This window comes from Chaetura pelagica, unplaced genomic scaffold (assembly GCF_000747805.2).
Source record: "Chaetura pelagica isolate M959 unplaced genomic scaffold, ChaPel_1.0 scaffold607, whole genome shotgun sequence".
NCBI classification, from domain to species: Eukaryota; Metazoa; Chordata; class Aves; order Apodiformes; family Apodidae; genus Chaetura; species Chaetura pelagica.
In genome coordinates this window covers 250,703-266,175 of record NW_009953960.1, presented here as the reverse complement: position 1 = coordinate 266,175, position 15,473 = coordinate 250,703, and the positions used below count along the sequence as shown (strand labels likewise).

General features: G+C 44.9%; 1 protein-coding gene across 1 annotated transcript in view; it reads left to right on the top strand.

Moving 5' to 3' along the window:
• Positions 1–2,177: 2,177 nt before the first annotated feature.
• NARS2 (asparaginyl-tRNA synthetase 2, mitochondrial (putative)) overlaps positions 2,178–15,473 on the top strand; it is a 62,178-nt gene continuing 48,882 nt past the window's right edge. Inside the window, exons 1-5 of the mRNA XM_010001916.1 lie at positions 2,178–2,285; positions 5,055–5,164; positions 6,541–6,661; positions 7,503–7,643; positions 12,959–13,039. Coding sequence (XP_010000218.1) covers positions 2,178–2,285; positions 5,055–5,164; positions 6,541–6,661; positions 7,503–7,643; positions 12,959–13,039 — 561 coding nt within the window. The remainder of the gene's footprint in view (positions 2,286–5,054; positions 5,165–6,540; positions 6,662–7,502; positions 7,644–12,958; positions 13,040–15,473) is intronic.

Sequence of the window (15,473 nt, the reverse complement as noted above, 5' to 3'; positions counted from 1 at the left end):
AAAGCTTTCCTCTTCTCTTTCCCCTAAGCCAAAGTTGTTTCTTTTAAATGAGCTCTCTGGTCAGCAATATATTTCTTACCTGAGACTTTGCAGTGACACAGGGATTTGTCTCTCTCCAAGCAATGACACTGCCAAAGCTGCTTCCCAGCACCTCCTGGCCCTGGGACATCACACTGCTGCTGTCTCTTTTTTCACCCACCATACTCCAAAGATTGATGCACAGGAATGAGACAACCTCTGACCACAAGCCCAGCAGATATGTTAAGCTGCTGCTTTCCTGTAGTGTGACTGCAGAGAAGATGGATGTGCATGGACCAGGCAAACAGCAGAACAGAGAAGCAAATTCCAGGCTGCATAAGAAAGTGGCAGTGACTTTATCCCTTTCCTGTAGAATCACTGAATAGTTTAGGTTGAAAGGGACCTTTAAAGATCACCTAGCAATGAACAGGGACATCTTTTACTGATCTAGGCTGCTTAGTGCCCTGTTCCAACTTGACCTTGAACACTTCCAGGGATGGGGCTCCCAAAACTTCTCTGGGAGACTTGTTCCAGTATCTCACCACCCGCACCGTAAAAAAATGTCTTCACATGTCCAGTCTCAATCTACCCTCTTTTCCCTTTTTTTCCCTCTTTTAGTTTAAAGCCATTGTCCCTTAACCCTGTCACTACAGGCCTTGCTAAAACACCTCTCTCTGTCTTTCTTAGAAGCCTCCTTTAAGTACAGAAAGGCCACAATTAAAGTCTCTCTGGAGCCTTCTCTTCTTCAGAGAACAACCCCAACTCTCTCAGCCTGTCCTCACAGCAGATATGCTCCATTGCTCTGATCATTTCTGTGGCCTCCTCTGGACCCCAACAGGTCCATGTTTTTCCTGTGCTGATGGCCCCAGAGCTGGACCCAGCAATGCAGAGGGGTCTCATGAGCACGGGGTAGAGGGGCAGAATCCCCTCCCTCAGCCTGCTGGTCACACTTCTTCTGAGGCAGCCCAGGATTTGTTTTCTGGGCTACGAGTGCACGTTGTCAGCTCATGTCCAATTATTCATCCTCAAGCAGGGCTGGAGACACTGGCCTTCTTGACAGCTGCTTCTCACTCGCCACTCAGAGAAGCTGGAAAAGACAGAGGATCACGAGGCTGAAAAAGGGACAGGAGAAGGCCCTTGTTCCCCAGCAGGGCTTGAAGAGCAGAACCAAGCCCTGCATCCCTCGTTAGGAAAAGCACGGGCTGCCACCACGGAGCTTAGCCCACCAGAGAGGATGTCAGGAGAGCAGCAGATGGTGCCTGGAATCTCAGGGACCTGGTCTGGCTGAGATCCCACCTGGCATTGCCTCCTTCCACAGAGGCTCCATCCTGACCTGTCCCCCAGCTCCTGCCCCCCAACACAGTCATCCCTCCTCTCGCCACAGGTGCTGCAAAAATAACAGAACAGTAAAAAGGAACGAACCAAAGAGCAACGTTTCTCATGCCTTCTTCAGCCCAGGGTTCTGTTTTGCCACCAGGACCGCTATTGCTAGGAACGAACGGGCAGCTGCTCAGTTTTAGGGCTGGAGTCTCGTGCTGGCAGGATTTATGTACCCAGAGCAGAACGTTGCAGCTGAAATCTGGAATGATGCCAGGGAAAGTCATTATTCTGTGCTCTTCAGGTGAACTCAGCTCATTACGACATGAAAACCACACCTGTAGGGCCTGAGGTACCTGCCTCCCTCTGAAACCCCCCGGCAGGCGTGTTTTAATGAGCAGACGCTGTGATTTGAAATGAAAGCGAGAAACAAAACCAGCCATTAGGTGATATTGTGATAAAACACACGGAATCTCAGCGCCGTCACGGCTGGAAGGGACCTCTGAGGTCACCGAGTCCATCAGCACAGAGAGCCCCAAACACACACAGCAGCTGAGAGCAGAGGCATGAGTGTCATTTTCGACACCAGACAGACCCGGTGTGTGTTTGTTTGCCGGGCACTCTGGATGCCCAGCACGCTTTATTAACACTAATATCTGGACGCTGCTCTGGGCGCAGCGAGTGAAGCGCCCAGCGAAGGGACAAGATGGAGACCAGCCCGCCCGCCATGAACTACATTTCCCAGAAGCCCTTGCGCTGAGGCGGTGGACCAGGCAACCCCTTGCGTCACCGCCCTCCTCCTTTCCGATTGGCTCGCTGGAGCAATCCCTGGCGGTCATTGGATGGCGCGGTCACGTGGGGCGGGGAAGTGTGCGGGAGCGGGCCGGGCCGCGGCAGAGGTCCGTGAGGCGCTGAGGGCCCGGGAGCCGGTCGGCGAGGTTAAAGTGCAGGTGTGTGGCCGAGTGGTCGGGATGTGCCTGGTAATGACCCGACCCGGAGCCGTTAAGGGAAGGGAGAGGAGCTGGAGTGGCGTGAGCCGCGCCGGTTTCACTGCCAGTGCTTCAGGCTGAATGGCTGGAACCTCTGCAGCACTTCTTACTAAACCTACGGGTCTCTTTCACAGTCTCTAGAACCAGCTCCCGCTGTGTTTGTCCACTCTGCAGTTGTTAGATCGGATGTGAAGCTTTGAGGTGGTTCGGGGCACGTGCAGGGAAGGGCTGTTCCTGGGATGGGTTATTCTGAAACAAGCTTGGTCCGGTTTGCCACGGCCTCTGTTCTGAAGTTTTTAAAGATTTCTTTTAGGTCTTGTTGCACAGGGTTCATATCTGTGTTGGGTAGAGCAGATTATAGCAGTTTCATTGATGTTCTGCTTGTGTTGAGAACCCAGGTAGACTGAGATAAATGGACTTTTTAGCAGTGGATCTATCCTCCCAGCACTAGGGTTGTGTGTCCCCCTCTTCTCTGGTGTTCCCAGCTGTCAGAGCAGAGGTAGCAGACACATCATCACTGTTCTACTGCAAGACTCTTGGCGTTTCTGGATGAATCTGTAAAGGACTGGGGTACTTGGTAATGGGTTTAAACTAAACTGAAAGAGGATAGATCTACAGTTAGAAGGAAAAAATTGTTTTTAAAAGGATCATGAGACACTGGCATAGGATGCCCAGAGAAGCTGTGGGTGCCTCATCCCTGGAAGTGATCAAGGACAGGTTGGATGGGGCTTTGAGCAACCTGGTGTGGTGGGAGGTGTCCCTGCCCATGGAGGGGGATTGGAACTACATGTTCTATAAGTTCCCATCCAAGCCAAACCATGCTGTGGTTGTACTCACCCAAAAAGCAGTGTGTAGCACACTGTTGTTCCTGCACACCCATAGATGAAGAAGCTCATCCTGTCAGTATAGGTCTTTTTGAGCTGTAGTTTTATGAATAAAGCAACCTGAAATAAACTTACGATAAAATTTACAATACTACCTTTTTGCCCCAGCTGCTGCTTTGTTACTCTTCTTCTGAGCTGGGAAAAAAAACGTTTTTTATGTTAAACAGGGTTGGGGAACTGGTGGTGTGGCTTAAAACCAACCTTGCTGTGGCTGGTTATTGGAATGTGCAGTCTGGTCTGAGTCAGGATTGTCACTACACATGGCTTCTGGTAATCTTTTAAACACCTGTTGGTTGAGGTTTAAGAACATGAGGATGCCCAAATGATCAGACTTCAGCTTTAGAGTCTTGTTTATTGCATTAGTTCTTGCCTTGGGTGGAACACCCTGCAGAGGACGTGTAGGTAAACACTTGCCTGAAATTGGGAGGCTGAAGCAAAAGCTGAAGTTTTGTTAATTACTAGGTTCATAGCTTTAAAATCTTCCATTGTTCTTGTATGCAGTTGTCCTACTCCCATTATACAGACCTGACTACTGCCTGGTCTTGTTATAATTAGTCTTGTAATTTGAAGAGTGCTTTGCTTTTGGTACTGTTTAGTTCTTGAAGTTTGGCAGTCTAGACAGCAGAAGTAGGTGGATTCACATCTATAAAATCCCAAAAGCACTTGTGCTGTTTGAAGTCATTGGAACTACATGGACACTTAGAGTTAAGAAAAAAAACCAACAACAACTTGATAGTGAAAAAGGCAGTTTGGCTGTTTAATCAGCACTGCTTTTGGTTGTTCTCTACAGTATTATTATAAGATGAGCTGGAAGCTCCCCTGTGGATAGTTTTGCTTTTATGGGCAGCTTTTTCTCAGCTTTTGTGGGCTGGGGAGCAACTAAGGGAGTTAGGTTTTGGATGTTATCACTTTTGCTCAGTGACTTGCTACTGACTTGTATTTTTAATTTCTTTTTAAGGAAAATGTTGTTTTCCATTGAAGAACTCAAATAAGGACATTAACCTGACACATACAGTCAGTTCTACTACTTTGCTGTTACAAAGAATTTCTGTGTTACTGTTTTAATTCTTTTAGTTAAACTGGAGAAGTCAAACTTTAGACAAGCTGGACTTCTAGATTATTTTTTTTTTAAATATTCATAATATATATATTAGTATTTTTCTGTAGGGACAGTGTAGCAGTAGGAGAAATATCTGAAATTTTCAGGGCTGTAATTTTGGTTTTTAATTTGTATGAATATGTAATTTTGCACTTGAATCTATTGGCCACAGCAGCATTGTTTAGCAATCCAATGGTTTGGGGCATGTAAATAACTAGTGAACAAATTTCAGTTGCCACTGAAGCTGTAAGTTTCAGTTCCTACAGGTGACAATACAGCAACAATAAACGCAACAATTCCTACAGCAACAATAAATGGTACTAAAAATCATCAAAGCAGCATGTTAAAATAAAGAACTGTGCATTACTGGTCTCTCCTGATGCAGTAAGAACTGTCTAGAAGGGGCATCACTAATAATATGTACTTTGCTAAAATGCCTTTCATCTTCAGAGTGCTCTGCTGTCTTCTGCATTCCAGAGATTTTAGTTGTCCCTCTGCTCACAAGAGGATAGTTGATGTCTCTGCCTAAGGATTTTTTCCTCTTTGCTTTGCAGTAAATAGAAAAATGGACTGATTTTTTTTTTTAGCTATTATTTTTTATTTTTGTTGTCTGTAATGAATTTTCTTTGACTTAAAGAATAAGCTGAAATAGACCTGAAGTAGCATGTTCAGCTCAGCTATGGAGGAAGAACATAACTACAGAGTCCATGCCAAGAAATAATAACTGTGTTTTTCATTTCCCTCTAGGGCTGGGTCCGTTCTGTCCGATCCCAGAAGGAAGTTTTGTTCCTGCATATAAACGATGGGAGTTCTCTGGAAAACCTCCAAGTGGTTGCTGATCCCAGCCTGGAAAATAGGTTGGTCAGTTTGAGATACCTGGAGAAATACCTGTGTTGATCGGTGCTTGGAGGAGTCTGCTCAGGCCTCCTTTCCTGTCCCAGTGGCTCCTCTGACTGCTGGAGGAGACTCCTATGGCTGGCACCTGGCCAGGAAAGCTTCTGCTGCAGTCTAGAGTCTCTGGAGGTGTATTTTAGGATGGAGGGTACCTGACAACTGTCTCCACTTAGCTGAGGCCTTGTGGTTCAGTTACTTGTCAAATGAGATTAATGTGAACCTGATTTTCTTAAGAGCTGTAGCAGTCTTGGCATTCTGGACTGCAGCTTGGAAAGCACAGAATTGATTAGGTTGGAAAAAACCTTTTGGATCATCTAGTCCAACCGTTAACCCAGCACTGCCAAGTCCACCACTAAACCAGGTCCCTCAGCACCACATCTACATGTCTTTTAAATACCTCCATGCGTGGTGACTTTGCCACTTCCCTGGGCAGCCTATTCCAATGCTTGACAACCCTCTTGGTGAAGGAATGTTTCCTAATATCCAATCCAAACCTCCCCAGGCAGAACTTGAGACCATTTCTTCATGTTCAATTGCATGTTACTTGGGAAAAGAGACCAACTCCCCCCTCACTCCAGCCTACCTTCAGGCAGTTGTTCAGAGTAAGAAGGTCTCACCTCCACCTTCTTTTCTCCAGCCTGAATACCCTAAGTTCCCACTTCTCTCAGATGCTCCTCATAAGATTTGTGCTCCAGACCCTTCACCAGCTTCACTGCCCTTCTCTGGACACTCTCCAGCCCCTAATGACCTTCCTGGAGTGGGGGACTCAAAACTTGACACAGTATTGGAGGTGCACACAACATAGCCAGGAATGACTTGCCTAGGTTTTTTGGGGAGTGCTGTTGCTATTCCTGTAACCACTTGCTTGTTATTCATACCCCCTAGATAGTAATGCATTTTGTATTATAACAAGGTAATAATGCACTTGGGTTACAGCTTTTTTTGATACTCTCAGTTGTTCTTTGTGCTAGAGTTGAGCGTTTGGAGATGATCCAGGAACCTTCTGCATGTAACCTGTTGGGTTTTTAAATTTTTGTTGTAATTTTTTTTTCTGTAAGCCTGCTTTGTCCCTACCAGTAGCCACTTCCAGTAAAAACCTGTCTCTTTTCTCCTTGTTTGTCTAACACTCCTGCTTTGTCCTAACTTATTCTATAGCTTTGTAAATCCATTCACATTCTCTACTACCCATTTAATAATTGTTCATTTCATCAGTGAAGGCCTGTGGCTGGAGTGTACCTTGTGACCTCCAGTGGTCCACCTACATTCACAGGAATCTCTCTTCTGAATGTAGTTGAATTGCTACAAGCACTGAGTTAGTTCTTTTTTCTTGTTTTCGTAGAGACCTGACTTTCGGAAGCGCGGTGGAAGTGCAAGGGAAACTGGTCAAAAGTCCTCACAAGATGCAAAACATGGAGCTGAAAGCTGAAACCATCCATGTAGTGGGACCCTGTGATGCCGTGGTATGTCACTGCAGCAGAAGTTCAACTGATGGGGGACTGCTTCAGAAGTTAATTTTGAGAGGTCTAAGTGTCCAGCGAAGCAAGGTTCAAACTGTATGTTCTTGAAGTCATAGAATCATTGAATGATCAAGGTTGGAAGGGAGCTTAAAGATTATCTGTTTCCAACCCCTCTGCAAGGGCAGGGACACTTTCCACTAGACCAGGTTTCACAAAGCACTGTTCAACCTGGCCTGGAACACCTCCAGGGAGGGGACAAAAAGTCTTGAGCTCCTGCAGGCTCTGGTTTGTCAGCAGTGTCTACAGGGTGTGACAAATGAGAAACATGGAATCACCATGAAAGCTCTCTTTGGGGGCAGAGCTGTTTCTGTGTGGAAACTGGTACGTGTGCTGGCAGCTAAGTCTGTGTTTGAGGAACCCTGCAGCAGGTACTTGTATTTGGTGGTTTACCTGGGAAGTGTGGCTGGGATAGGGATAGGAGTTGAAGAAGCAGTGGGACTGGCTAAACACTCCACGTTGTGTAGGTGGGAGAACCTCCTCTGCCACAGGCACGTTTGGAATTGGCTCATTGTGCAGCAGTGAGATGAACAGCTGGCTTCAAAGCGGGCTCAACATCCAGAAGGTGGAGTAGTGCTACTACCTTGTCTTGTGCTCGTGGCTCTTGCTCTGCTGCAAGCAGTATAAAATCCACAAAAGAAGTAGAAAATACAAGCAAAAGCATCTAGTTCTTCTCTGCTCAGTAATGCTTTACTTTTAGTGGGCAAAGATAGTATTTCCATGGATAGCAATAAAACTGTGTTGACTCCATTTTCTCATCCTCTTGGTCTCTTTTCCTTGTTCTCAGTTGTTTCCCCTGAAGATGAAGGAGAGGCACCCACTGGAATATGTCCGACAGTTCCCTCACCTGCGGTGCAGAAACAACACCCTGGGCTCCCTCTTGAGAATCCGCAGCGAGGCCACTGCTGCCATCCACTCTTTCTTCCAGGTAGTCCCGTCTGTACCGAGCCTTCTGTGTAAAACATTCCCCCAGTTTAGCTTCAGCAGAGCACCTTAGGAGGGAGGGAGTGTGATGTGTTGACTGCAGGGTATGGATTTTGGACGTAGTGGTTTGCTTTCCAGGCTTGGGCCTGGCTGAGGCCTTGGCCTGACTGTTGCTTATGATCAGGTTAGCCTGCCTGTGGTTTTCTTAGCATCTTTCCACCCATTTCATGTTGGTTATTTTATCCCTTTCACTAAGTTGCAATATAATTGCCTGTGAGTGTGTGTGGTCTGTGGAACATGACATAATACAGAGTGGTTTAACCCCCCGTCAGCTGTGACCTTATGGTCCTTGGACAGAAGCCTCCTCCCACGTGGAAAAGTCCGTGATGCAGGAAGGCTTCTGACAAACTGACTCCAAGCTTCATATTGTTCTTCTCCGTTCTTACCTTTCTATTACTGCTTTACAAGTCTGTGGATGCTGTTAGCTGAGATTAGGAGACTCCTGTTTTGTTGCATTTCAAGCTGGTAGGTGGGAGGAACCTGTATGTTATGAGTGTGTCACTGAGCTCTGGGCCTGGTACAGGTTTTCTGCTGGTGTTGGGGGCAGTGAGTTAATTCTGATTCCAGATTGCCTAGAGAGCCCATGCAATTCTTTGCATGGGTGGATAAAGGAAGGTAGTAAGTCCTCTAGTGCTCCTGAGCCCTTTTTAAAGCTGTTCATTGAAATAAAAGTGTTTTAGTGTAGATAAACTGGCTTTAGTTTGCATAGAACTCATATTCAGAGCATTCTGATTACAAAATGAGTATGCAGTGATTACTGTGGCCCAGAGAACAGGTCAGAATTGTTGAGATTGATTTACTGGTCCTGATTATAGTGGTATGTATTGCTTGCGATGGCAAAGCCAGCTTGCTCTTGGTAACAGTTACCTGTATGGAATTGCATGGCATTTAGAAGATTATTTTTTTAGAAGCCTAATAGGAATACTTAGCATTGTGCCAGTTCCCGAGACAGCTCAGCTCTGCTGGGGATTGTTCTGCTGGTGTCGTGCCACTAGATGGCATGGTCTGCAACCATTTGTGATTTCAGACTTGCACAAGGAAGCCAGCTGAGATACAAAAAAGCATCTTCCTCTGACAAAGGCTTTACGTGTCCAAATGAATTGCAATTTAAGACTCTGATATATCTTCTTGTTTAAAATGCTCAAGAGCTGAGCAGCATTAAGAAAATATAAAGTATCATTAGTTCAGCAGCAGTGGGTGCACTTTTTTTTCTTAAAAGGAATAAGGAAGATTAGGTCCCAAGCCTGATATTGCAGATACTTGTGTCACAATCTCCTAGCACCAGGAACATCTGTGCTTTCTTCCATTTCTGATGGAAGGACAGTATTTTTAAATTTCCACCCACATCATCCCAAGAATTTTGCAATTTCCAGGTTGACAGTGTTAGAGCTTATGATAACTAGAAAGTAAGATCAGAATATTTTCATTGTGCAAAGCTATGACAGCTTTTTGGTGAAAGAAAACAAGTGAGGATTTCTGAATACACACTTGAAATTATCTAGATTAACAGTAACTAAAGATTAATTTTTTTTTTTAGCCTGTTGATTTCCAGCAGAGAATGATTAATGCCAAATGACTTTGATTTGGATGTTGGAGGCTGAAAATGTCATCTTTAAATCTTCTGAGTGTTGTGGTCCACATGGTATAGTAGCATTGTTCCAAGGCACAGTGAAATGGTTGTTATGTGAATGGCAACCTCAGCTTTCCACATTAACTAACTTCCAAGTTTGTCAAAGCCAGTAATGTGACTTGAAGTATTTTAGGAGCTTTAATAAAGGAAGCTATGTAAGAGATTTTTGTGGGATCCTCATCTAGTTTTCAGAGACCTGTGAAGTTCACATTCCTTTCCATAGCACAAAAGGAATCTTTTGTATGAAACATTCCTCTTTCTTTATATAGTGATAATGGTTGCTGTAATTTGGGAAATACTCCAAAGTGTCATGTAGGGTTTGGAGACCAGCAGGTCTATGAAGTATGGATGAGATTGTGACAGCAACCTGTGTTTTGCTTTGTTAGACTAAAACTGCCTTCCCTGGGCAATGCAAGTGGTTCTGGCTCCAAAACATCTGTGCAGTAACTGGACCTCAGTGGGGAGTTGGGCACCTGGTAAGCCATGGTCTTTGCACCTGTTACCAAGGTAGCCTAGAGCTGGCTGCTGGGACTTTGCTCCCTCTTGGTCATGTTAGAGAACTTCCACAAAATACATTAATGTCCAAATAGCTCTTTGGTCCAAATTAATTTTAGTTTCACTCTCAGGATGGGCTGTAAATACTGCTCCTGTCTTCTTAGCCTTTTTACTAGCTGTTAAGGACTTAGAACTGTAATATGAAAGGTTGATTTTTATTTTTCTGATAAAATCTGTGAGGTTAAGCTTTTAGAAACATCTACTTTTTATTTTTTTTATTAGTGTTTTGTGTAAATAACGGGTGGTGCTGTGTCATTGCCTGTGTCATGGTAATGTTGGCACACCCCGATTTACAGGGGCTCTGTTACATGAATGGGTAGTTCTCCAGGAAGACAGAACATGATCAAGCCAGGGTATATAGTATCTCTTAAAAAAAATCAATTTGACTTGCCTATATCAGAAGATGTGAGGCAGGACTGACATTTTCTTAGTGGCTGGATATTTTTAAGGCCTCTTCTCTCCCATGCAGCCTGTGATTTCTCTCATCTAACATACTTGATCATTTCTCTTAGTGGTTGGCACTAAGAAAAAATTCTCTGCCCAATCTTCAGCTTCCAAAAAGCTGGAAGAAGCTGAAGTGTTGAGACTGTAGGGGTGAATTTGATTGCAACTGCCCATAAAAAAAAAAAAAAATACCAGAGGAGGTGAGAAGAAAGGGGAATGGTGTGGAAATGGGCAGTTGTAAAAACTGTAGTAATGATAAAAATCTAATTTCACAGAATCACACAGAATAGTTGGGGTTGGAGGGGACCTCTGGAAATCATCTAGTCCAACACCCTGCAAGAGCAGGATTCCCTAGAGCAGATCCCACAGGAACACATCCAGGGTGTTTTGGAATGTCTCCAGGGATGGAGACTCCACAACCTCCCTGAGCAGCCCATTCCAGGGCTCTGCTACTCTTAAGAGTCAAGAAATATTTTCTCATATTCAGGCTAAACCTCCTGTGCACCAGTTTGTGCCCTTTGCCCCTTGTCCTGTCACTGGGCACCACTGAGAAGAGTCTGGCCCCCCATGCTCCTGACCAGGGTGTTTTGGAATGTCTCCAGGGATGGAGACTCCACAACCTCCCTGAGCAGCCCATTCCAGGGCTCTGCTACTCTTAAGAGTCAAGAAATATTTTCTCATATTCAGGCTAAACCTCCTGTGCACCAGTTTGTGCCCTTTGCCCCTTGTCCTGTCACTGGGCACCACTGAGAAGAGTCTGGCCCCCCATGCTCCTGACACCCCTGTAGATATTTATAAGCATTGATGAGATCCCCCCCTCAAGTCTCCTTTCTCTCAGCTGAACAGCCCCGATTCTCATCCTTTCCTCATATGGTAGATACTCCAGGCTTTTAATCATCTTAGGCAGATTTTAGCTTCTTCAGGAATCTGCTCCAGAGCGTGTCTTGGGATAACATCCTGGAGGGTAGATGGGCCCATGAAAGCTGGCTAATATTTAAGGATCACCTTTTCTAGGCCCAAGAGCATCCCAACTAAGAGGAAGTCAAGTAGAAACTCCCAGGAGACTGGCATGGAGGAGTAAGCAGCTCCTAGAAAAGCTTAAACTGGAGAAGGAAGCATAGAGGGGGTGGAAGCTAGGGCAGGTATCCTGGGAGGATAACAGAGAGGTTGTCTGAGCAGCCAGGGATCAGATGAGGAGAGCCAAATCCCTGCTAGAATTAAGTATTGCCAGGGATGTTAAGAACAATAAGAGAAGCTTCTTTAGCTATGCTGGGAAGAAAAGGACATCCAAGGGGAGTGTAGGCCCTCTCTTGAGGGGAACAGGTGAGTTAGCAACACAGGATATTGAGAAGGCTGGGGTCCTCAGTGACTTCGTTGGTTCAGTCTTCTCTGGCAAGCGCTCCAACCTCAACACAAAGGCCACAGAAGGTGGAAGCAGGGACTGGGAAAATGAATTACCAGTGAGTGCTGGAGCCTAGAGAGCAACTGCATCCTAGGCTGCATCCAAAGAAGTGTGGCCAGCAGGGCCAGGGTGGGGATTCTGCCCCTCTGCTTTGGTGAGACCCCACCTGGAATACTGTGTACAGTTCTGGTGCCCTCAGCACAAGAAATATATAGACCTGTTGGAAACGGTCCAGAGAAGGGCCACAAAGATGATCAAAGGCTGGAGCAGCTCTGCTATGACAGGCTGAGACAGTTGGGGCTGTTCAGCCTGGAGAAGAGAACACTCTGGTGAGACCCTAGAGCACCTTCCAGTGCCTGAAGGGGCTCCACGAAAGCTGGGGAAGGGCTTTTCATCAGAGAAGATAGTGATAGGATAAGGGGTGATAGTTTTAAACTGAGAGAGGGGAGATTTAGGTTAGATACTAGGAAGAAATTCTTCACTGTGAGGGTGGTGAGGAACTGGAATGGGTTGCCCAGGGAAGTTGTTGATGCCCCATCCCTGGAGGTTTTTAAGGCCAGGTTGGACGAGGTTTTGTGCAGTCTGCTCTAGTGGTGGGGTTCCCTGCTTATGGCAGGGGGGTTGGAACTGGCTGATCTTTAAGGTCCCTTCCAACCTTAATAATTCTATGATTCTAGTGGCCTGTGCTGGACTCTCTCCATTAGGTCCTTTTTCTTCTTGAACTGGGGAGCGCAGAACTGCACACAGTGCTTCAGGTGAGGCCTCACCAGGGCAGAGTAGAGAGGAAGGAGAACCTCTCTCGACCTGTTGGACACACTCTTCTTAATGCCCCCCAGGGTGGCATTGGCCCCCTTGTCTGTGAGGGCATGTTGTTGGCTCATGATGAGTCTGTTGTCCACCGTGACTCCGAGGTCTTTTTCCCCAGAGCTGCTTTCCAGCAGGTCGCCCCCTAACTTGTACTGGTACATGGGGTTGTTCTTCCCCAAATGGAGTACTTTACACTTGGCCTTGTTGATTTTTTAATGAATCATGGAGGAAAAAGCACAAGTAGTAAACTTATTTGTAAATCATGCTGGTGTTTAGTTAGCCCTCTGTAAGGTAGAAGTTGCCTAGAAGACAACGTACACTGTCCTCGTTTGGGGCTTAGTTATGATGTGTGCTGGTTTTTGTCATCCTTGAAGTTAATGTTTGATATCTTTAGTTAACTTCAGTGTTCTGTCTGTTCCAGGATAATGGCTACGTGCATATTCATACCCCCATAATTACATCAAATGACTGTGAAGGTGCTGGGGAGCTCTTTCAAATTGAGGTAAGTTGGGTTGTGTAAAGTTTGTTTTGACTTTTGCTTGCAGAGCAATTCTGGAGTCATTGGAGGTTAAAGGAAGTGTTTGTCTTTACAAAACCTTTCTGTACTTCTGTGATTATTTTTTTAATATAGCAGTCCTTTGCTTCAACTATAATTTAGACAGAATTAAACAGATGCATAACTTTTTTTTTCCATTGCTGTTTTGTGCATTAATCAGCACTTTTTGTACTGATGAGTTTTTTTTGTTCCTGACGCTGCGGCTGAGTTCACAAAGAACAACAGAGGGAGGTGGAACATCTTGGTAAACAGATGTTTAAATAAAGATGTAATCATAAGAGCCCAGGAGAAGGGATGGGACATTCAGGACAGCCTGCTACAGGCAAATGTTTCTTAGCTTTGAAATAAAGAATATAGTTCAGTGTGAGATAACTGCTTAAAAGAAAGTCAGCAATACCTAAAACTCCATTTCACCTGTGTATTTGTTCTTCCATACATGCTACTCCTGTGGTATGTTGGAATTCTCCCCCAGTGTCAGCAACTCTCCCCATCCATCCACCAGATTACTGCCACAATCTATCATTATGTAAAATACTTCATACCTTGGGTCAAAACGTCCTCTGAAACTTAAATATAGCTATATCCACTAAAGACCTTCCCCACAGATTTCTCATTATTCCTAACCCCCACATCCATGAATCTTAAGAAATTCCATCTGTCTTTTATACTTCTATATTTGAAATTCATTCTTCTGTCTCAAACAATTACACCCATTGCCACTTACGTTTGTTGACTCCAGCCTTGCTGGTGAATCATCTGTAAGTAAAAGAAAAATTGTTGAGGTAGCAGTTGCTTGCTGCAGGATCACGTCTTCTACTCTCTGCACAGCCTCATGAACAAAAAGCCTCTGTGTACTGGTTCTTCAGGATCTCAAGGTCTAACCTGTGCTACTGGTGATTCCCCTCCAAACCAGTACGTGTAGCTCAGCTTTTTGCTTGATGGGACAATAGAGTTGATTAGCTAAACGAAATTGTTCCTGTTTGATTGAGATTCCTTCATGCTACCAAAGGTTCATTCCAGGCTGTTGCATGCAAATTAAGATATGAAAACAAGTGACACTTAATGATGAGAATATTATATAGTTTGCAGCTGTACAGTTTATTACGTGTTTGGTACAAATTGTATCCACTTGAAAGCTGTAGAGGATGCAGGGCTACAGCGTAGGTGGCTGGTGGTAACAGAAGCACTGATGCAAATGTTGATTGAGGTGCTAAAGTGTGAGTCTGAAACTTGTATAAAGTGGATCTCGATGCACAGTTCAAGGCAAATCTCTTCCTCTCTTCTCCAGTGGGATTGCTTAGGTGTAAGTACCTGTTAGAGAACTGCAGTGACAGCTGTGCTGGAAAGGTATGGAGTAGGTGCTGAGTCAGACCACATTAGATGTGTGCCACAAAGAAGGGGCTTCAGAAACCCACTTGCTTCTAGGAAGTGGAAGGTTCTCTCTGATTTCTTGTTTCCTTTTTAAGCACTGCTCTGTTGTCTGCCCTAATTTAGAACTTGGTTTTGTTTCTGCAGACCTCTGTTTGGAACTGATCTTGGCAAATAGAGATCCCAGACCACTTATATCACCCTGTGACTGCTTCACTCCACTGGAGCAGTGAAGCTGTTGCTTGACTGTAGAAATCTGGGGAAGATTAAGCTTTCCTTGAGCCTCGCATGTGAGGCTGTTAAGGCATAAAAATAAGGGTGACATAAGGGTGTCAGACATAAAAATAAGGATGTGGTATTTGCAGCAAACCCAGAATCTCTATATGCTTTTAATCAAACACATTCCAAGCATCAACACATTCCACATCTGCTGAGTTCAGTCACTTTTAAAATAGCCCTTAATTCACTGCACACGCCAAGGGAGAAAATAAATTCCTGTTCCTCTCCTACCGGAGCAGTAGCCAAGAATTATGGTGATGGGCATCTGTGAAAGCAGCCTACAGATTAGATTATTCAATTTAAATAATGTTTAAGTCCTGTACTTAAAAGTTTTAAGGCATATCTACAGTTGTGACCAGAACATAATTTGGTGTCCTATTGGTCCTGAATTTGGAGTAGTTACAATACACCTGCTGCCTACAGGTTGCTTTTTCTGCTTGCCTTTTTTTTTTTTATTAGCTTCCTTGGGTGGTGTGTAAAACTTGTACTGGTTTCACTTTCCTACTGCAGGTGGAGTAAGTTGAAAACTTTGGTTGTGTAGCTTTTAGGACCCAAGTAGAGGCTGCTTTTCCATGCAGTGTGAACATTGCCTTTTAATAGCTGTCTTCTGACTGGCACAGTTTTAATTTCCTGACTAATGTCTGGTGGCTGCTCAGACCTGTGTGTTCTCTGGAAATGGTGGAAGGTAGAGAGTGGGGATCTGTTTTACATGAGACTTGAAGAGATGGGGGGG